The sequence below is a fragment of the Acomys russatus genome, chromosome 22, assembly GCF_903995435.1.
Source record: "Acomys russatus chromosome 22, mAcoRus1.1, whole genome shotgun sequence".
NCBI classification, from domain to species: Eukaryota; Metazoa; Chordata; class Mammalia; order Rodentia; family Muridae; genus Acomys; species Acomys russatus.
Window position 1 is genome coordinate 28,072,609 of NC_067158.1, and position 23,948 is coordinate 28,096,556.

General features: G+C 44.8%; 1 protein-coding gene across 1 annotated transcript in view; it reads right to left on the reverse strand.

The window, feature by feature from the left end:
- Positions 1 to 23,948, reverse strand: part of Tbc1d14 (TBC1 domain family member 14) — an 87,880-nt gene that overhangs the window by 19,209 nt on the left and 44,723 nt on the right. The window contains 6 exon segments of the mRNA XM_051165127.1: positions 1,576 to 1,618; positions 1,620 to 1,657; positions 6,392 to 6,498; positions 7,638 to 7,755; positions 10,203 to 10,285; positions 12,361 to 12,479. Coding sequence (XP_051021084.1) covers positions 1,576 to 1,618; positions 1,620 to 1,657; positions 6,392 to 6,498; positions 7,638 to 7,755; positions 10,203 to 10,285; positions 12,361 to 12,479 — 508 coding nt within the window.

The window sequence follows — 23,948 nt, forward strand, 5'->3', positions numbered from 1 at the left end:
TATTTTCTAGAGTCTAAAAGTACAAGTTGAGAAATACACACAATGAGCCCAGGCATGCGAAATCATGATGAAGATGATCGTTCCACCTAAAGAATCTCTGGTGAAGAAGTTGTTATGTGTTACCTCAAAAACTTGAAAGTAAAACTACTTATGACCCAGCAATCCCACTTCTGGGTATGCAGCTAAAGGAACTGAGAGTGGTATCTGAGAAGATCACTGGATGTCCGATTCACTACAGCACTACACACGGTACTCAAGAAGCTCACCAACCTGCTTGGTTGTCTGTAGGTAAACAGATGAAGAGAATGTAGCAGACATGGACAACAGATGCGCTGAGGCACAATTGTGCCAAACGAATAAACCAGCCACCGAAAGACAAGGACTGTGCTCTATCATTTGTGCACTCAATCTAAAAGTGTTGAACTCAGAGTAGCAGAAATCAGAATGGGCTTACCAGAGGCAGGGGAGGATGGGGCAGGAAGGAATCAGGGTGATACTAATCAAAAGATACAAAATTTCAGATAAGATGATCCCAACATAAGGTGAGCCCACCACAAAGTGACTACAGCTAATTATACACTTTAGCCTTGAAATAGGCCAAGAGAACAGAGGCAAAGTGTTTTCCCCATTAAAAGAAAAGAAAAGGAAAAAGAAAACTCTAAAGACTAGGGACATAAAGCCGGGCAGTGGTGGCGCACGCCTTTAATCCCAGAACTTGGGAGGCAGAGGCAGGTGGATCGCTGTGAGTTCAAGGCCAGCTTGGTCTACAAAGTGAGTCCAGGACAGCCAAGGCTACACAGAGAAACCCTGTCTCTAAAAACCAAAAACAAAAAAAAAAAAACAAAAAAAAAAGGGACTAGGGACATAGACCAGTAACAAAAAGATGGCCTAGCATGTGTAAACCCTGAGTTCCATCCCTAGTGCTAAGATAGAGAGAGCGCAGTCTGTGTGAGATAAAGTGTATTACCTAATACAAACTACCTAGATTTATACTTTAAATCCTAAATATTGAAATCTCTAAAGTATAAAATCCTGGAAATATAATTCTCAAATTTTAAAAACATATTTGAAGGCATTTACTTAAATTTTTACCATAATGTTATAACTGCTTCAAAACATACTATACATGGTAAGCACATAAAATTTCATCAATTTAAAAAATAAAAGTAGGAAAAGCTTATGTTCAAATACTCATATATAATTTTTATGTGTTTTTAAATTCCAATACCACATACGATAGCATGAAAAGTCACACTGCCTAGCCACCAGAGGCATTGTCCTTGGGTGAAAAAGTGGATCTTTCTTCTAATCTCACAGATGCACACTGCTGGTGCCTGTAGAAGCCAACAACACTTGATGAAACAGGCCACCAGCCAGCTTACATTAGAAGCAATTGGTTGGGAGTAGGAAACACAAACCCTTTTAGGAAGCGTGGGTTTCTATTTCTTCTAAAAGTTATTTCCTTTACTTTTTTTTTTTTTAAAGCAGTCCCTTTGCCCATAAAGGCACACTGGAGTGAGTACTCTCCGGTGAGGAGTACTACAGAGTGACCACTTAGTGAGGGAAGAGCTGTACCTTCGTTCTCCACTTCTGAGCCGCCAGTGCTGAGGGACCGCCACCCGCTCCTTGGCCCGAGCAAGACAGATGTCAAAGAGCTCTGAAAGAAAAGCCTCTGGTAAGTCTTACATGTTCCCTCACAACACCAGAGAACACACAGCCATATCCTTCCCCAAACAGAGGAAGGCACTCTTCCAATAATTGCCCCAGCTTAACCTAAAAGCACCTGCCTAGAGACAACCACTTACAAAGGAAGCCCACACACAGTCACGCTGCTTCGTGCCTTCCTCCTCTGCTACACAGCTACCTATTCATATCTGGCTCTGAGTTTTTGTAACTGACCCACTGCCTCTCGGACGGTCACAGGCTCTTGCTTCCCTCTGTTATCCAGACTAAACGGAAAAGAACAGTCAGTGGCTCATCTATGGACTAAGGGATGGGTAGACAGAATCCATCTGGTTTCTAACAAGTTTGAATCATAATCTCAACAACAACAACAAAAAAGCTTTAATCCTAAATGTTGAAATCCTTAATGTCTAAAATCCTGAAAACGCAATTCTTTAAAAAAAAAAAAAAAAGACATTTACTTACATCTTAAGAGGGAGATTTGAGAAATATAAAAACAACAGAATACCACCTGTGCTGCTTTGTGAAGAAAAAAAAAAGGCATCAATGCTACTGTAGCATCATAGTGGATGAAGGACATTATATGCTTAAGTCACAGATGGCCTAAATACACAGAAATATGCTGAAAAGCAAGGCGTATGAATAGCTATCATTATGGTCCATAACCATGCATCAGGCTTCCTAACTGTGGCCATGTAACACAATGGTCCAGGAGACCTAAATCTTTGATCAAAACTGAGACAGGTTACCACTGAATACACAGTCACCCAAAGAGCCCAGACTTCCAAAGAATGTTCACAAATGCAGATGTCCAAAAGGATATCTCCTGGACTGAGGAGATTCCTATCTTAATGCACACACAATCTCATACACAATCAACACTGTAGTAATACACTTTCACACAGTTAAATCTGCAAGAAATATGTAAAATGAATTATAGCAATCTCAAGCTTATATACAATTTCTACTTTGAATACTGAAAATGGCATTAAGATAATGCATAGACCACAGGGGCTAGAGAGATGGCTAAGCAGTTAAGAGCACTGACTGACCTCCTAGAGGACCTGGGTCCAATTCTCAGCACCCACACTGTGGCTCACAATCACCTGTAACTCCAGTTCTAGTAGATCTAACACCCTCTTCTGGCCTCTGCAGGTACTGCATACATGTGGTGCAAAGATATATATGCAAGCAAAACACTCATACCCATAAAACAAAAAATAATAAAATCTTAACACACATACACAGCACAGCACAACAAACTGCAAAATATACTGACAATTTGGGGGTACCTAAAAACAAACAGAGTAAAGGACATTTTACACAGGAAAGCATTTTACAGGGTTGGAAGTATCCCACAGGAGCTGACACAGCACATCATGCTGCTCTCTCCTTTAGGCTGTGGCTCTCCTTGGAGACACGCCCGTGCTCCTTCTCAAACTCTTCTAAGATTCACCATATGCAGTCGTGGCTGTTCCATGTGGCACTTGCTGCCGGGCCTCCTGTATGTACTTCCTGCACCTATCCCACCTGCACTCAACAGACCACAGAAGCTGCAGTGCCAGTGATCAGCCTGTAACACTGCTGCCAGCTTCTAGAAGCACACTATCAACCAGTAAGTAACTGCTGACCTCTCCAGGCAAATGCAGCTGACTTCCTTTAAAACTACTGAATGCCATTAGCTTGGAGAAACACCACTGCTGACAAATGCTTAAAAAAACCAAAACAGGCATTTTAGACCCTGCTGCTTCGCATGACCAATCCTTCCAGAGAATTTGGGTTCCTACCCTTCTCATGTAGCCTTTTCAACTGCTTCCAGGATTTCAATATTCAGAATTAAAAATTTTCAGAACTAAGATTTCTGGAGTTAAGATGCAGAGCTTGCTACCCATATGGCACAGGATTCCTCATTTTGTTCTTGGGGCGCAGCAGGGGGTGGAGGTAGGAGAGAAATTGGTGCTCTGAACAGGCAGAGCTCTCAAAGAACAAGGATTCTTGCTGTCAGAGAACTGTCACAATAGTCTCTGAATCTCTTCCATATTCAGAACCTGTGTTTTCAGAAGCCCTGCTCCTCAGGCAGCTTGCTAATAGTGAGATAACTTCAGCGTCCAAATAACTACTGCAGGCTGACAGACCACAAGCCATGCTCAGACTCAACACCACACACAGACCTCCCAGGTCCACCCACCCATGTCCTGTGCACTAGGTTTGTCTCTCAGCACCCCAGCTCTTTCATCACCCCCACTCCCTGTACTTCTGGCTTGCATGATTCCCAGTTCCTATCTCTGAGGACTTCTGACCAATCACTATGAGTGTTTGCTACTTTACATTTCTCATCGTTTATTCTGCAAGGCAAAGCCAAATACAGCTGTCTTCGTGTGTTTTACTAAATGTCATCCTAGTGACATTGTAATAATCCAACAAGTTAAGTCTTGACTAATGATCCCCATTCTGGCCTTGTGACAGCTCTAACACCAACCTATGCTGGTGTGCTATGGCAAAGGGGACCAGTTATGCCACACACCCTTATACTGTTGTAATCCAAAGGAGAACCACAGACATGTCCAGGTCTGGGATCTAGAGCATGCTTTGGGACCTCTACCCACTCAGCTTCCAGGTAGACTGGCAGATTTGGAAGCATGTGTTCTGATTTGGGAAGTCCCAGCTTTATTCTTCTTCTTTTTTTTAATTTTAATTTATTTACTTTACATCCCTAACACAGGCACCTCCCTCCTCTCCTCCCTGTCCTGCCCTCCCACCTTCTTCTCCCTTTTCCCTCTCCCATTCCTCTGGATTTTGTTGTTGTCAAGGCCCACCCACCACCCCCAGTGCTGACATACAGATACGAGCACCAAGACTGCTCAAGGATGAAGTTTGGCAGTGCTGTTGTACACTGGGTCTTCCCAAGTAAGAACCAGCCAGAAATGGACTGAGAACCTTGACCCTCCCCCCCCCACCCCCCACACACTGGCCACAGAGAAGGGCCACAGAGAAGGGCCACAGTGCCTAACCTTTTTCAAGGGGGGGGGTGGAGAAGAGGCTCCCAAGTCCTGCCTGCCTGAGACCATCACATTAGGTAAGACATGAGGTAGCGAACAACAGCTGGTGCTTGGCACCCAACAGACCAAGATCACTGTCTCAGACAGGCTGGGAGAAACAGTAAGGTGATGTCAGAAAGGTGCATTCATTCACTCAACAAATACTTTGTGGATGCCTGCCACATGCAGAAGTTTAGAATGGGCACAAATGACAGAGCAGACAGCAGTGCAGTGAGGCCACCTGACGGGACGCAGCATTCACAGACGTAAGCTATACAGAGTGAGCCAGGACTGAGGTACACGTAGATGGGCAAGATGTGTAGCTGCTTAGCCCCATCTGTCATCATCTAGTCCATCATGGGTTTTAATTTAAGTAAATTAAACACAGGCATCCATGAGAGCCAAAAATTAAATACACAAGCACTACATGTTGTATCCAATTAGCCACAGGACTGTTGGTAGAGATTAGCAGACTCTGAAGCACACAGAGCTTTGCATGCTTAGCAACTTCTCACCTCCTCTTCTGAGAGGCTAACATCTACTTCCGGTCACACATTACACATCTTCTCACATAAAGACCTTACAGTGAAATTCTGGCAGGAACAGGTTAGTCAGAAAAAGAATTTGGAGAAGGTTCCTTGCCCTGCCATCCTCCTTGAAGCCAGTCACCACCTGACTGACAGTTCTGCAATTCAAAGTGGTGACACTGCTTGGAACAAAGCTACCACCATAGGAGAAACTACACTGTCAAGATGAGCACAGCAATCTAAATAAAGGGGCCAGGCACAACAATCTGCCTTAAACCTCAGAGTCCTTACCAGAGTAAAAGCAGCCTGACTGTAACCCACAGGCAGGCACGGGACCGTAAGAGGAAGGAGGAAGGCCTGCCTGCCAGAGCAGCTTACTTCAACAGAAGGAAACAGGGCTCCCAGAACTCTAACACCCAGAGCCCTGCTGGGCACTGGAGACACATGAGTAAATCTAGGCTGGAGTAGCAGAGTACACAAAAGCTGAGCACTTGAGAGATTTGGAGATTTGTTTTGTTTTTGAGACAGTAGCCCAGGCTGTCCTTGATCTCTCAACACCCTTTGCTTCAGCGTCTCAAGAGCTGTGATAACAGGTGTGCACCACCATGCCCACTTACTTTTCCTTAAAGTTCTAATACTAGAGATTGACCCCAGAGCTTCACACATGCTAGTCAAGCACTGTACCATGGAGCTAGGTACTTAGAGAAGCATGACACACTGCTTAAAAACTGTGAGGAGGGCTCTCACTTCTTCCCTCACATGCCAGCTCCACATGCCAGCTATCCACGGATAGCAGCCCCAGCCTCTCTAGAGCTGAAAAGAACAATAATAAAAGAGAACCCACGAAGGGTACTCTAAGTACCTCAACCGCCTTTACTCTCCTGTCTGACTCTGAGACTGGGAGAGCAACCCCTATGTGTCTGCTATCCTTTTAGGAAACCTGCTCTGACCTCCAGGGAACTGGAGCAGCCAGCAGGGGACCCACTACCCAGATGTCCTCTCAGAGAAGACAGATTTACCTGGCCTTTCCACCACAGCTTCATGGCAGCGGTTACCATACTCCCTAATGTGGCAAAAGGGACCAAAGGAAATTCCAGAACCCAATTGTGAGCCTCACTGCCTAGGAGCACCCAAGCCACTCACCGTGGGTGATGTTCAACTCGTTGCCAATGGCCAAGCTCCAGACTTTGCCTCTCACACTCGGAGGGATTCCCTGCCACCACAAGTCTCGAACCTTCTTAGAGCACCACCTGAACAGAATGGAAGCATCAGTTTCTGAGTTTGCTCTCAATAGAAAAAGGCTCATCTGCATGTAAGCCTCACCCCACCTACCCTGTCCCTCATGTAGTTCACCCTCTGGGCTCTGCTGAAATCCAGACAACACTTCCACTGCTGTGAGTGGTACTAAAGGCACAGCAGGGAACACCATAGATAAAAGAAACCAAGAAACCTCCAGAACCAGGTTCTGAGAGAGCAGTAGAAGTTTATACACATGAAGGATTGAAAGGACTTTCTGAGAAGAAAACATAGACAGGGGAAATAGAGTGGCCTCCTACAGGACTGCATAGAGCTGTGCAGAGATAAGGGGCGCAGGGAATAGAAGAGGCATGCTGGGCATTGGGGAGACACGCAGGCAGCTCTCCTCTACAGAAGTATAGTGGGAAGGGGAACAACACAGTCATTCAAGACTGTTGGTCACAATGACCCTGCCCATACTGGCCACAAAGAAAAAAACCAAACAAACAAAAAAACAGTAGGTACAGCAGATCCTCAGAAGTGAGGATGCCACAGCTGCCAGGCACTGTGGGGTGCCGCTCTGTACTGACACTACAGGTTGACATCAGAGACTATGGTTTCCACCCTCAGAGAAAGACAGATGCTCTCAAGCAGACAGTGCCAGGAAACTCAAGGGAGTCTTCTACAAGGTGGAGCCAGGAAATGCTTCCCTTTTAATACTGAGCCAGAGAAAAACAGGATTTAGAAGGAAGAAGAGGTTCAGGACACTGTAGACAGAAAAAGGGCAGGCAAAGGTCCAGAGGTTATAGATTAGCGGTTCCTACTGGTATAGTCCTAAAACAGTCTATAGAGAAAGGGCACCCATCTCACACAGATATCTATCCATTGAGGTACACAGTTCAAATTTCATATGGAGACCCACAAGAGGTTACCAAAATTTTAAGTATGGAGTGACACAGGCATAAGATTTACAAACATGGCTCAGGTTCTCAAAAGAGAAGCTGAAAGAAGCTGTCACCATGTCAGCAAGGAACAACAGGGCTAGACCAAGGCAAAAAAATAACTTTATCAGAGGCTTTATAATGACAGCTGCTGCCCACAGACCCAAGAAAGGAGTGGTTACACTCAGCAGCACCAGTGAGGCAATGCTTACATGGTTTCCCAGTTAGGCAAGATCTCATTGTTCCAGGTGAGGACGGCGTTTCCAATGCTTTCTTCAACCTTGCACCTTTCCTCCAGCTGCTTCTTCCGCCGCTGGGCTTCTTTAAGCTCTATAAACCATAATTAAAATAAAGAAGACAACACTGAGCAGCCAGTACTCACCATTTCCAAGGTGTGTGAGTGAAGAAGGAGTTGAAGATGTGACTCAGTAGTTAACTGCTGCAAAAGTCCGGCCCGTGGTTCAGATCTCAGCTGAATGTAAGTGCATGCCTGCAACCCCAGCACTGAGGAGAGTAGGGACAGGAGAACTGCTGGGGCTCGCTGGCTGCCAGTCTAGCAAAAAGCATGAGCTTCAAGTTCAGCAAGAGATCTTGCTTCAAAGACTAAGAGACAGTGATAGGACAGCCGATGCCCTCCTCTGGCCTGTGTGCATGCTTGTGATATACACACAGACAGGGTGGTCATATCTGCGCACACAAAAGTGAAAGAAAGAAGGAGACAAACAGCAAATGTCTGCTCTTGAAACTCACATTATAGCCCATGGGTTTATTTTGTGAACTCAGGGTCTTGCTGTATAGCCCAGGTTGGCCTCAAACTCAGTATTTTCCTCTTACTCCAGGGTGCTGTGATTACAGGCATATGCTACAATACCCTACTCCTCTTGGACTATAGAACCTTCTATCCATTCTTCAGCATCCATTAACACTATCCATCCTTCAGTAAATACTTTAAGTATAACTTGCTATTTTAGAAACGTACAGTCACAAATATAATTCAATTAATATAAAGCACACAAGCCTATGAAACCATGCAATCAAGTCAACAGAATGTATCACATCACGCTAAAAGCCCATTCCATCCCCAGCCACTCTTTCCTAATGTGAACCCTAAAGTCACTCCTAACAGCTTGTGCAGTGCTTTCTAATCTTTCTTTCTTTCCTTTTTATTTGTTTTTTTTAACTTTAGGTGTATGGGTGTTTTGCCTGCATGCATATATATCATGTACATGCCTGATACCCTCAGAGGTGTAAAGAAGGTATCACAGCCCTGAAACTGGAATGACAGATGGTTATAAATTACCAGGTGTGAGCTGGGAGCCAAGCTTGGGTCCTCTGCAAGAGCAACAAGTGGCCTCAAGCACTGAGCCATGGCTCCAGCCCCTTATGCTTTACCCTTGACTTATGACACCAGTTCTGAGGAAGACCAAGCACACAATTTCCTTAGTTTACTCCACGGTAACTTCTACATCCATGGGTTCTCCAGCCTTAGACTCAGCCAACCAAACCATACCTGTACCAAACATGTACAGACTGTTTTCTTGTCATTATTTCTGGAACAATCCTGGGATGAATACCTACATAGTGTAAAACTATTGTGGGTAATCTACAGGTGACGTGACGTACAGGAAGATATACACAGTTTATATGCACATAGTATAATGCCATCTTACAAACAAGCCTTGCGCGTCTTTACATTCTGGAGTAGCAAGAGGCTCTGGAACCCACTCCCTCATGTATACTTGGGGACAGTAATAGTTTTTAATTATGAAGATATATAACACAGAATTTACTATTTTAGCCACTTTAACTGTGTAGCTTCGTAGCATTTATTCATACTGCGATGCACCTCCATCACTTCTCATCTTATCCTTGACTGACCTTGTCTTCATTAACCACTAACTACCTGTCTAACTCCCAGGTAGACACCCTTCTGCTGAAAACAATCTCAGCACACTACCTCTTGGCACCCCAAAGAAATGGAATCATGGTATTTATCATTTGGTTCTTGGCTTGTTTCACTTTGGACCAATCAGGTTCAACCATTTTGTAATGTGTCAGAATTTCCTTCTTAAAGGGTGAATGATATTCCATTACTTCTTGTATGTATGTTAAAGCACTCTAGAGTCACAGCACTCTCTAGCTTTTTCAGTGCTGTAAAGAACTTATCAATCCACTCAACTCTTGTAAAGAGAAGAGCCCAAGGAGGGGAAAGAGCTGCATGTTAGTAATGGCTGTAATTCTTTCTAGCACATACTTTTTTTTTTCCTTTTTTTTTTTTTTTTCTTTTTTTCTTTCTTTTTTTTTTTTTTTTTTTTTTTTTTTGGTTTTTTGAGACAGGGTCTCTCTGTGTAGCCTTGGCTGTCCTGGACTTGCTTTGTAGACCAGGCTGGCCTAGAACTCACAGAGATCCACCTGCCTCTGTCTCCTGAGTGTTGGGATTACAGGTGTGTACTACCACGCCCAGCTTAGCACACACTTATCCTACAGTCTCTTTTCTCATGCAAGTCTATGTGTTCTTTGTGACAGGGTCTTGTTAGATAGTAAAGACTGACTTTGAAGTCTCCTGCCTCAACTTCCCCAGTGCTGGATTAACAGGTGTGTTAACACCTCACTCTCACATATAATTATTATGCTTCCAGGAATGGTGAGAAGCAGCCTTTTTTGTCTGCTTAATGGAAAAATCACACATTTCCAGGTAAGAAAGCTTTCGTCAAGGTTAAAGTTAAAGAATTTCAAAAGATAAAAAGAAAACAGAGCTTGATTCAGTTTCACAGTACCTCGTTTCTTGGCCTGCACCACCATCTCTTCATATTGCTGCCTATGTTTTTGGGCTTCTTCAGCTGGTTTTGCTGGGAGATTTCTTGATAGAAAATAAACAGTTTGCACTGTTACAACTAGATAAAAGTCTGAGGGAAAAAAAATCACCTGAAGCATTATTACATAAAAATTGTAAAACCCGAAGTTTAAAAAAAAACATTTTTTAAAACTACAGTTCTTAGGCTGGGCATGGTGGCACATGCCTTTAATCCCAGCACTCTGGAGGCAAAAGAAGGTGTATCTCTGAGTTCAAGGCCAGCCTGGTCTACAAAACGAGTCCAGGACAGCCAAGGCTAACACAGAGAAACGCTGTCTTGAAAACAAAAAATTACAGTTCTTTCATAAACTAAAACTACATTTGTTTTGTTGAGACTTACATAGCCCAGGAGATTCTACTATCTTAGCCTCCCAAGTGCTGAGGCTACAGACACGTGCTACTTTGCCCAGGTGGGGACTGGGCCTGGAGCCTTACACACATTACTAAAGGGCTCCCCCACTGAGCTATCTTCCATAAAGACATTTCTTGCAAAGCAACATACTCACTGTGAAATACTGGGTTACAAAGACACAGAAAAGAACTTGCTCTATTCTCCAAAGAAACTGATTTGACCGCAAAGCAGTAGTGTCAGCAGCTGATCCCTGCATCAGGGTGACCTCACAGTACGTATTCCATGGTGGTTTAAGTGCTTAGTCAGATCAGCTCCAGTGATGGTTAATCACAGTGTCTGCTACAGGCTCTTAAGAAACGTTCCTCTGGGTATGTCTGTGAGGGCACTTCCAGATGGTTTAAAGAAGGAATGTGGGTGACACCATTCCAAAGGCTGGGAGCTCTGCTTCTTCCTGCCTGATAACGCAATGTGAGCAGCACCCCACAGACCTGCCACCATGCCTTCACCACTATGATGGACTACACTCGCAAACTGTTGAGCCAAGATGGGCCTTTGCTTCCTTGAGCTCCTCCCCCCTCCCCCGGGGTATTTGCCACAGCAATGAGAATAATAACTTTCATGGTTCTGTATGTAGTTCCTTTGCTGTGTTTTATACAAATTCACACGGAAGCTATATGCATCTAATAAGAAATACCAGTGGACTCTGGCAGCTGACTTAATGAGATGTGGTGGTACCTGGCCTGTACTATGACCACCTACATTCCCTGTGCAATCACAACCACTGCCGCTGGCCAGAGGTGGCAAGCCAGTCTACCTCTCAGCACACTAAAAGAGCTGGTCTCCTCACCCCAAAGTTCCAGCATCCTCTTCAGGATTTCCCTGCAGGATAACACTCCTCATTAGAGTTCAATTAGACTTAATTGTTTTTTTAATTACATTTTCTCTTCCTTCTCTTGTTCTCCCCACCTTTCTTCTCTTCTGTGTGTACCTGTGTATGTATGTGCGGGTGCTTGTGTCAGAGAATAACTTACAGAAGTCAGTTGTCTCTTTCTACCATTCAGGTGCCAGGAATGAGGTCTGGCAGCAAGTGTCTTTCTTTACCTACTGACTTGACAGTTGTAAATACCAGGGACGGGCAGGGGCCTGGCATTGACTAGCCCAGTGCCGGACAACCTATAGCTGCTCTTGTTCTTCCTCAAGCAGCAAACCTTCTCCCCACACCGTGCTCTATGTAAATTCAGTAATTACATTAGGTATAACTTCCTCCTCCAGGAAGATCTCCAAGCATAATCTCCTCATCACACTATGGGGATACCAAGTCCCAGAGAGAGAGAAATCCTGACTCAAAGCACTCAAGAAACTCCACAGGCCACTCTAGGAGGTGTCCTGCTTTAAAAAAAAAAAAAAAAAAGTACCCCAAAGCAGCACTCTGAAGCATGCTTGTGGGGTTCCTTGCACTCCCAAACTAGCCTTGCATTTACAGCAGCCATACAACATAAACTGGCATAATAAACTATAAGCAATACTGCCTAAAAGGAAAAGCCTTGTTAAATTTCTATGACACAGGACAGCTTCCCAAGTCACCATGAGATGCCACATTAAGTGAAGGCTGACACGGCCCCAGCCACTCTTCTCCCGTCTCCTGCCTCTGGACAATGAGTGGCCAAGCTACCTTCACCCCGACAGCAGATAGCACAAAAAAAGCACAGAAGCTATTCCTCAGACTCACGCGGGTCTGTCCTCGAGGATGAGTGCGGTGGTGGACAGTGGCTCAAAATCCAGGTTCTTTCTCACATTCTGCTTTGGAGAGGGCGGTCGGCTCCGTCTTCCAGCCTTGTCTTCATATTCCTAGCACAAAGACATCAAGGTGACCCTGGGCCCAGCTAGTTTCTTATCATCAAAAAGGAGCTGCTTGCAGCTGAGTTCACTGTAAGGGTGAGGGCACGCAAGTCTTCCCTGCTGCTCAGAAGGAGAGCCTCGGGCTGAAGGGGTCCAAGAGCCCCTGCTGTGGTGGTGCCCTAGGACGAGTCTGCACACTTCCCCTACAGGTGGTTACAGAGTTACAGGGGTCTGCAGCGTCTTAACCAGGATTCCCACATAGTGACAGGTCTTCTGTACTTCTGGGTAAGAGATGAATGGATGTCGTAGTGGCCACTGCTATGGCATCAGTGCACATTGTCCTGTCAATAATTCTACTGAGCCCTGGAAATCTAAAGGTGACCTCCATATACACTGAGTCACTAATTTGATCTACAGACTACAGCCACAAAGGCTTAGTCACACCTGGTGACCCACATTCTAACTACCCAGTAGAAGGGTTTAAGAGAGTCAGTTTCTGGAATAATGGATGATTTGGGCTCACTACAAAATCAAAACATGTTATTTTCTGATTCCCTTCCCTAAGGGAGATGATCTGGTTAGGAAGAAAGTGTGGAGCTTCCAGAGATTCATGCTACGCTGGATGACAAGAGTCACACCATCCTGTGAAGATTTATTGAAACTTGCTGGAAAAATTATTTCACAAGCAATTATTCTCTCACCCAGAAAAACCAGCTAGCATTCTAAAAAAGTGCAACAGCTCCTATACACTGGGTGTACAGGGTTAGGATCCTACCCCTCTACCCTGAACTGGTCCCACTGAAGAGAGAAATCCCTTCCAGTTATCCTGCTATATAGAGCTATATAGAGCTATATAGAGCTGAGGACATATGCTGGCTCACGGACCCTGTCCAAAGCTTCGTGGTGACAATCCAGTGCTAGCGTAGCAGCAGGATGCTCCAAGTGGGCAAGTTAAGTGTCAACATCTTCAGCTCTAGGAAATCTACCCAGAGTTTTGTGCTGACAGTGATTCTAATGCATGTGGCATTCCGGCAAGAATGAGTAACACTCACACTATTGGGCACTGCCTATCTGCTGAGCATGGTCTAGTGCAATTTATGCTAAGGTTAGCAAACTCAGAGAACAAGTCAGATGCCCCAGAGTCTGGACGCTCCTTTCCATTTGCTGTGGCTCTAGACACTGTCTGACCAGACCTCTCTATCAATCAGTACGGCAAGTGTCACCCTACCTTACAGACAGGAGGATGGAAGTTCAAAGTGCAAGGCTGGGGCTGCAGTTCCCTCTGCACTGCCACCCTAAGGAGGTCCTCCATCGGTTAGGGAGGCTTCTGAAACCAGGGGGAACTTGAACAAAACACAGATCCACTAACCAGCAGTTTGGATTCAGGCAAAGTACGTACTTAGAATTCTCGAGCCTGGTTCTCATAGCTACCAGATGGACATGGACACTATCAGAGCAGGCTGCTGCCAGCATTAGGGAGACAGGCATGCATCAGCACAGTCCCTGCAGCACAAAGATAGGGTTGCATGCACTATTACATTTCCCCCTCAGACCTGAAGTGCAGGGGAAAATACTGCAGTTCTAATCACCAAAGAGTCCAGCAAAGTTTGCAAGCCAAAGATATGGGACACAGAAGCAAAAGGAAGGGAATGCCTTGATTCAAGGCCAAAACATCAGATCTTGTCAACAAGCACTTCTTACTAACTCCAGTAACAACGGTGGGCAGTGACAGCTGACCAGGCTACTGTACCAAGGGCTTTCCAGGGGCCTCCCAAGCAGAGCTGATTTAACCTGCATACCAATCCTTGAAGGTAAAAGATGCCACCGCCACCACCCCAATCCTAATGGATACTTGGGGGCCCACTGATATCACAGATTAGTTCTGCAGAGAATGGGGAAGCTGATCAGACTCTGAACAGCGGGTTCAGCTCACGTGAGCTGCTCACAAGCAGGACTCAGAGGAAGCAATCTCATCGTGTTCAAGCCTCAACAAAGCTTTCAACCCTGACAGAAACCTATAATCCTGAGTCAGTTAGTGCCAAACGGGGTCAAATAGCATGGTTCATCGCACAGTGATGCATGATTTAAATGAGAGAGCCTGGCCTGCCCAAACCTGAAATCTCAGGTAAATCCTTTTCAGAACCCAAATGATACTTGTAAATACAAACGAAATGGCACTGGAATGGTCACAAGTCCTGGCCCAAACCTAGTTCTTCTACAGCTGCCTAGAGATAATCCACAGTAGGCTCTGTTTGCAACCAGACAAACCAGCTCCAGATACAAGAGGACAATACTCACTCTGAGGCCTGAGAAGAGCACTTGCTACTGACTCATCAGCACAAGGGCCAATGCACAATGCAGCAGGAGCAAAGCCTCAAAAGACCAGGATCTATGTCCTGTCTTTCACCTTAGGCAAGTCTGGACTGTCTCACACCTCTACTCCCTCATTATAAATAGAAGCAACTGCTACAGCCACTGTGAGCATTAAACAGGGTACTATACTGCGATGGCTGCCTGCTCTCTTGATGCACTTTCTGTATGCCAGCAAATCTGAGAAGTCTCTATCTACCTAACTTGGCATCTACATGGGACCAATCTAGGTAGTCCTTTTGCCTTAAGTCAAGTAACACTTCTCTGTACCACTGTGCTTATCAAAAGTCCTGCAGACCAATGAGGAAAACAAATTGCCCATACAATCAACTGTGGCCTCACCTATCCTGATCATCACAGCAGAGAGGGATTTAGAACAGTAGTCTTCAAAGTTCTGCAAATGAGCTTAGCTGGTTAAGAAAGACTAAAAACTTTTGCAAGCCACTGACTTAAAAGTACCTGGATGAAATCCCTGACCTGAGTGAGCAGTTGGTATTAAATCCCACTGAGGAGGATGAGACGGGGCCAATGCAGCTGCTAACCATGGCAGAAGCTGTAGGGTGTGGTCTGATGAATGAGTAAATTCAGAGAAAAAGTATCAAGAAGCCTAAGCAAGGGTTTAGCTCCAGGCAAGGACTATGAGCAAAGCAAATTTAGCAGGGAAAGAAGGAAGATGAGCACACCAAAAAAGAAGGTGACTTGTGAAGAGATCGCGAGGATCTACTCTTTAGTAAAGAGACCCTCACCTCCAGACTTGCAGGGAAAGTAGGTACAGACAAAAGCTGCCGCACAGAGCAGTCCATGAGAAATGCAGAGGGGTACTCAACAACAAGTAAAAGGCTAGAAGGAACAAGAGACAAAATCTTACTACTTGTACCATTTAAACAAAGATAGATAAAGTCTAAACCAGAGCCCATAAGTGAGAGAGACCTTCTGACAAGGCAAGCAGTCGCCAATGGGACCCCCTCTGCTGGTGAGGATGGCCCTTCCTGGACACTACCAGTGTTCTTGGCAAACCCACCTCATATTGTCCCTTAGATTATGCTAGCCCAAGCCTCTGCTTCATGTGATGGTCTATTTCAGACATAGATCCGGGTCAGTGGGTTAGCAAGAGCATTTTACACAGGGTTGACACTGAGTCAAAATTGTTCTGCTTAGCCATGATGGTCTCAACACACAGCTACCCACAGCTGGTGGAACAATTCCAAGGAGAAGAGTGGAGTGTGAATGTGGGTTAGACCTCATCTGCAGACTACTTAGGGCTAGAACCAGAAGAAAATCAGCAGACAACAAAATGTGTTTTAAAAAGAGAGAACACACCCATGTACATGTGCGCGCGCGCACACACACACACACACACACACACACACACACACACACACGCACACATGGCAACAGATGAATCTGTATTAAAGGGGAGAGGTGGTCAGATCTGAAGCAATGGAAGAATGTCTCCCTGGAGGAAGAGAGATGGCCCATCAATACCACCCCTAGAACAGGAATCATGCTAAAATCAACAAAAAAGACAGCCAAGAGTGCCTGCGATAACCTGATCAGATCCCCACTAGCTTCCTGGATTAGTCCACCAAGAAGAAAGGGCCATCAGTCGGGCCTGTGCCCTCACCTGACTCAGCCATCTACAGCAGCAGGATCTGTCTGCTAATTTAAGTGCAGAGTTCAGAACCTATGTCAGGAATAGGCTATCCCAGGGGGACTCGGGCTAGCATAAACTTACCTAAGAGGCAGCATGGAGTGGGTCTGCCAACAAGGCAGTATGCAGGGAGGCGCTGCAGGATGGGCCTTCCGTACCAGCACTGCCTCCCTAGCACGGTCTTCCCTTCCATGCCTGTCTGTCTGTCTGTTAAGGATGAAGACTATCTGAGAACAAGTAGGCATGACACATGTACCTAAAGGAGATGCCAGCAACGTCAGGTACATGGTTGTCACTGCATTACCGTAAGATAATTTCCTGCAACAATTCTCTACAAAGCATGCTTGATGTGGTTGTGAAAAGACAAAGAGACTCAAGTGCGGCATGTCAGGCTGGCTGCACTCCTCCATGTCTGCAACAGCAAGTGTGGCATGGCAGGCTGGCTGTGCTCCTCCATGTCTGCAACAGCAAGTGTTTGGGGAAAGACTTCTATCTAGGACATGGAGCCGTTTTGTCATCTGAAGAGGGAGTGTGACCCATTCAGGTTTTACAGGTGCTCAGCCTTCCAGAAGACAGTAATGGTGACAGTGCCTTGGCCACAGAGTAGGTAGGCAAAGACCCTGAACATCCAGGAAGGCTCCTTCCTCCCTGGGCTCTGTTCTCAAGCCCAGCACAGTATCCTCCCAGAAAAGCATTCTCTTAAGTTTCCAGGAATGGCGGCAGCTGGAGCGGCAGCTCTCAGGAGACCCTTCTCTAGTGGTCAAATTACTTACAAACAGCAAGAACACAAAAGTTAACATGGGCACCGGGAACTAAAATGTAGCAAAACTGCTCTGGGTTCTGACAAAGCCAGCTGTGGTCTTGTCCAGAGTCCCCTCCACTCCCCTCAACCAAGACCATTCCATCTCTAGGTGGCCCCGGCCTAAACTGCCCTGACTGTGGAAAAGGAGCAGTGGCTCCAGAAGTAAGAACGGGAGCTGGAAGGGCGAGCTCTCTGTACCAACGCTGGACCCTGAAAGAAAATCCAGCAGACACAAAGAAGGCCATGGGAGGAGGTGTCTCACTGGTCTCCCTAGCAAGCTCTGAAATAGCAAAGATTAGGCAGCTAGTGGGTAAAATAGACGCCTGTGATGTGCGCACACCTGCACTCAGGATTAGATGCACACACCGGCACATAGCCGCGCACCCGACCAAGCAGGCCAGGAAGGGCAGGCCGAGGCACCAGTGGAAGCCAAGCCGGGACCGCAGATCCGCATAAGACTCACCATGAACGCCAGGCCTCAGAGGCGCGTGGCCGGCGGCTCCATGCCCAGTGAGTGGAGGCCGGCCTCCCTCCTGCCTCTGGACCACGGATCTACACGCAGCTCCACTCGGGGCGGGTGGGGCAGGCAGGCGCAGGAACGGCAGGACACTAAATCGCTCACAGAGCGATTCCCGGATCCCTGCTCTGTGTTCCTGAGCTGGGCTGGTCTAGCAGGCAAGGACCGCCTCCACAGGAGACAGGGCGGGGCTGGCTGAGTCAAGGCTCCGTGGCCTCCCTGCCAATTTTGCTGTGGCTAGCTCCAGATGGGAACCTCAGGTACTAACTACAGGGAGGGGAGTTAGCAAAAGAAAGCAGGCTGAATGAAGAGAAAGGGCGAATATCTACTTTGTAAGGTTATAGGGGAAAAACGTCAGAAATATGTGTCACTAAAAGAAACTACTCCGTAAACATAACTAACACTGGTACCTTCTCAGAAGTTGGCTGGTTATAAGCATAAAGCACATACTGACACGGTTCACGATAGAGCTTGCTCCTGGAAAGCTACCTGGAGAGACATCTGGCACTTTCCAGTGTGACAGAATTGTTACCTCTCTCAACATGCATTCATTAAAACCGACTAGTGACTTCCAATCAGAGGATTCCACTGTACATTACTACACCTTATAAAGCTTTGCATAAATCTGCATAAGGGTCAAAATATTTTCTAGTGAGTAGTACACTGGAACAAACTCGGTAAGAGCACCACAGAGTTCTCTGTCCTTGCTAGACACACACACACACACACACACACACACACACACACACACACACACACACACACGTGTCCTGGGCTTGGAATTACAAGGTACCTCACCTACCACTGGTTTTCTGAAAACTCAGTACTAATTATTCGTTCACCAACAGAAACCTCACAAAAGATGGGGCCCTGGAGGTACACCAGAGAAAGAGGCACTGTCGTGGCACACGGTGGCACCCATGCAGTAGGGCCACTTTGGAAGCCAAGTTTCCCAGTTTCTTAACAGTACAGCACACACCAGCCACATACCCAAGAAGCTCTCCAAGAGAAACCATCTACAAAATGCCCTGCATGCAAAACTTCACAGCACCAGTGTACCAATCAAATGCTAAAACAATCCAGAGCGCACCAGCTGAGGAATGTATGCATAGCTCTGAACCAGCAGCAAGAGGAAACTACTGACCTGTGCTGCTTGTGAAGGTGCCTCAGAAGCACTGTGGTAAGCAAAGCTGCCAGAAGACAAACCAGGGTGGGGCTATATATACAAAATATCTTCAAAAGGCAACTCTAGAGAGAACACAATTAGTATGTGTCTGAGGAAGGAATGGCGACTAGATGCAAACCTTGGAATGGAAATCTTCCAAAATTAGACGCAATGGCAGATGGGTAAACTGTACCTTAGGAGTCACTAAGTATTTATAGTGAGTGGATTTCACGGTGCATTGGTTCATGGGTAACATGTATGCCCATTGTGGGAGGCACGGATCAATCTTAGTTCTTCAAAAAAAGAGGGACATTTTTCAAATCTGTGGAAGTAATCAATAAATGATTTAATGAGCACATACATACACATGCTCGACCCAGATCATAATAAAGTGAAAATGTTACAATATTCATCTTACTTAGTTTTAAAACATTTACACTTTGAAAGAAATTGCAGATGTCATGACTTCTCCTAAATACTACAACATCCAGCTCCTAGGAGTAAAGAGGAAGATAGTCATAAGGAGGCTGGAGAGCTGTCTTTCAGGTCTCAACTTCACTGCACATCCTCACAGAAATACTCCCTAATACCTTAACTCAGCAAGGTCCTGTATCCTGGTTTAGTGGCTTGTACAACTTGCCATTACATCTGACTCACTTTCTCTCACTGAGCTGGTAAGGGCCCAGTGAAGCACCTGGAGGAAGGGCGCGCAGCACCTGTGCAATCAGTATACCATCACCAGAAGCCATCCGTCCTGCCGGCTTGCCTACCTGCCTACTGTCCAGCAAGTATGATAAGTGCTTGACTCTAACAGTGACGAGGAACAAGGTCTTTGCCTTAAGTCACTCACAGACAAGCCAACAGTTCATACCAGTGCTTGGAGATATGACAGAAAACTGAAGTGGGACACCCCCACCAACAAACACTAATGAAGTTTCAAGGGGAGGCAGTTAATAGCACCTTTCTGGAAACAATGCTTTTGGATTAACCCTCCAGTTAAGCTCAGTTCTCAAGGACAAGAGCAAGTTCTTAGCCTCTCTGGTTGTTACCATCATCTGGACTCTCAATGCCTAGTGCCTCCTCTTGCCCCAACATTTTACAAGTTAGCCAACTGGGGCCAGAATTGAGTCCACAGAGTCACTTCTGTTAAATCTGGTCAAGATGGCCATAAGCATGCACTAAAATGTGTTAGCATGTGCAATTTCTGTATTGTATTTTGGAAATGAATACCATTTACAAAGTTTTGACTACATATTATACCATGAGATGGCAAGCAGGGTGACTTTTACTAATGTGTGCAAGGTAAAGGACCAATCTCAAGATTTTTCTCCATCAAACACTGGCATTGAATATTACATGTCTTAATCCATATAACAAGTTTTTCTCCTGAAGTTTCGAGAGTTAACCAGAGCTCACTCCCAGGCTTCGTGCCTCTCTGTTAGTGTCTTTAGTTTGTGGATCTCTGCCCTTTGAAGTCAGGGAGGCAAGCCACTTCCTAGCACATCAGAAACAGGCCACTGACCATCACAAGAATAACATGATGATTTTAAGAACAAGTGCAGTGTTCAGTCTAGGGTGTTGGTCAGTAATCATGAAACAGCAACTCCAAAGACCACTAAGTAAAAATGAAATCATGCAACATTATGCAAAGCTATAGAGAAATATATATGTTGTCAAAAAGTAAAAGTAAAGCTGAGCATAATCCCAAGCCATCAACAAGCAGATGCAGTCTGACCCCTGCTCTCCTCAACACACACTACTGCTGCCTGAGAGACACACAATAAAGCCACCAACAAATGAATGAGGATTTCCATGAAGAAAAATGTTGTACAGGAAATAGCCCCCAGAAGCCTAAAGAAATCCCTTCAGACTAGGTAGTTAAGAGAAACCTGAGAAGACAGCATCTGAGCTGTGATCATCCTTTGAAAAACCATACTGAAGGAAGGGCAAAAGCAAAGGAGTACGGCAGACAAATAATCAAGGAATAGCTTAATGTGCACATGCACATGACCCACCCAGATCATAATAAAGTGGAAATGTTATAGTATTCACCTTACTTAGTTTTAAAACATTTATACTTTGGAAGAAATTGCAGATGTCATGACCCAGAATGGGGGAGGGGAAAATGTGTGATGGGGTACACTGGACAGAGGTGGTCCTTCCAAGTACACAGCAAAGAATATATCTTCATCCCAAATGTGATCAGCCGCCATGAGAAGGTCTGCACTGAGCCTGTATCAAGAGTTTGCATCAACATGGACTTTAACTTCCTTATAGTACATACCTATGAGGGAACTGGGAAGCTAATTTTAAGAACAGTCGTCGGTCTGCAGAGTCTACACGCAGATTCAACCAACTGCAGATCAAAAGCAGTTCTCAAAAAACAAACAACAACAACAACAAAAACAAAATACCAAAGTTGTGTGGACAGACTATTGTAACTCCCTAAACAACATAATACTCACACAGCAGTTACACTGTATTAGGAAGTAATTTAAGTACATAACATAATTTAAGTACATGACAATGTTAGGTTACCATTTTATAAGAGTGACTTTAGTGTCTGAAAGTTTCAAGATACATAGAAGGTTCTGGAACAAATCTCTCACATGACACTAAAAGACAACTACTTAGGTCTCACACTGTTAAAAAATACTCCACCAGGAACACAGTCCTTCTCAGCTGCTATAGCTGTCTTTGTAGCATCCTCTGCCACCTGAAAACTTTTCTGTTTCTATTTGTTGAGTTTTTATCAGAAATGAAAAACTGAATGTTGTCAAATCCTTTTTCTGACTCAATAGGACCCTGTGGTTTTCTTTAGGTTACTAGTGCGGTTGATGGCAGTGACTGTTTTCATACATTATGCCAGCCTTGCTTCCTAGGATAAACGTCACTTAGTCCTGTGTATTGGCTTTTCAAAATGTCTTGGGTTCAATTTGCTAACAGCATGCTGAAGATCACGGACACTAGGCTAGGGCTCAGTGTCAGTAGCACTAGCATCAAGGATTAAGTTGGGAAATATCTTCTTCCTTCAAAACTTGGCAGTGTCTTTAGACAGGCAGTAGATTTCTTCAGTGGAAGCATGTGAGCCTGGGGTTAACTTTTCTGCAGTGTCTGTCTTACTTTTCTCCTTGCTGTAGTCAAACATCCTGATGAAGGCAACTTACGGAGAAAGGCTTTATTCTGGCTCACAGTTGCAGAGGGATCGAGTCCACCATGGTGAGGAAAGCATGGGACAAGAGCAGATCAGCTAATCACACTGCACCAGCACACAGGAAGCACAAAGTGAGCAAGATCGGAACCCCAGCACCTCAAGGCCCACCCAGTGATCCCCATTCTCTACTGAGGCTCCACTTCCTGCAGGTTCCACAACCTTCCCAACAGCTCCAGCAGCTGGAGTCCAAGTCCTCAAACATGTGAGCCTGTGGGGAACACTGCACACTCAAAGCACCAGAGTATTTAGCTAATTTTCTTGCCTTAAAATAAAACAAAACTACAGGATGAATCACAGTTTATCTTTTACCTTAGATGAGTTTAGTAATTTCTAATTTCCAAAGAAATAGACTATTTCCTCTAAGATGACAAACTCCTATAGAGAGTTGTTCAAATTCCATTTTCCTTCTTAGTTCTGCAGGGTCCACATGCAACCCCGTTAGTTCATTCCTTTTATTGAAACCTATTTCTCTTTGGTAGTTCAGGTAAAGTGGATTAGGGCACAGATCAAAGAACTGACCCTGGTCCCACTCACTACCCTTTACAGTACTAATTTCATTTCTGTGTTTCTGTATTATTTGTTTCCTTCTGCTTTCTTTTTTTATAGTCTTAAGATAGAAACTTGGATTACTGATGTGAGACCTTCTTTCTTTCGTTTTAATGATATCTATTTCCTATCCAAACTGCATCTTCCAAGTTTTGGTATGTTGTATTTTTGTTGTGTCAAAATATTTTCTAATTTTCCTGTGGCTTCCTCAGAAGTTTGCTACTTATTAATATCCACATTTAGGGAGATGTTCTTAATATTTATTACACTATAATTAGTAACATTTTACTTAATTTCAATCCTTTCTAATCTTTAAAGTTTCTTTTATGATCCACACATGATCTGCCTGGCGCATGCTTTCCAGGCACCTGGGTGGCTACTACTGGAGGGTGGAATGTTCTGGACAGGTTACTCGGCTGCTGGACAGGAGTTTTCAGCTTCTCAACGTCCTGGCTTGCTCTGTCTGCAGCTGCTCCTTCTCATGTGTCTTAAAGGTGCAGAAATATTCAGAGATACATGGTCTTCATTAGGCAATCGCCCTCTTTAACTATGGTTACTGTCTTTGAAGACCAATTGTTACTTTTTATGACATTACTACCTACCTTAAGGAAGATGCTGAAAACTGAACTCAGGGCTTGATGCATACCAAGCACAAACTCTACCATTAAATTCCACCCCTGGGGCTGGAGAGATGGCTCAGTGGTTAAGAGCACTTCCCGCTCTTCCAAAGGTCCTGAGTTCAATTCCCAGCAACCACGTGGTGGCTCATAACCATCTACAGTGAGGTCTGGCACCCTCTTCTGGTAGACAGGCATACATGAAGGTGAAACACTGTATACTTAAATAAATCTTTAAAAAATAAAAAATAAAAAATAAAAAAAAACTCCACCTTCAGCCCCATCTTTTCCTGTCTCTTAAGCATTATCTTACATGCTTTATATTTGAAGAGTTTCTTGTAGATAATAGAATTGAGTCTCTTTTTTCAAACCTCTTTGATAACATTGGTGTGTGTAGGCTATCTGTATGTAACATAATTTGGTATGTCTGAATTTAAGGGGTATCTTTAATGTTCTTTCTTTGTTCTTCCTCGTTTCCTCCTCTCTCCCTTCATTTTGAGTTTTCCAAATTTTGTAATTCCATTTTAATTTATCCATCATGCTTTTGGTCATCTTTCTGCATAGTTCAATGGTTGGCCTAGGAGCTGAAAAATAAT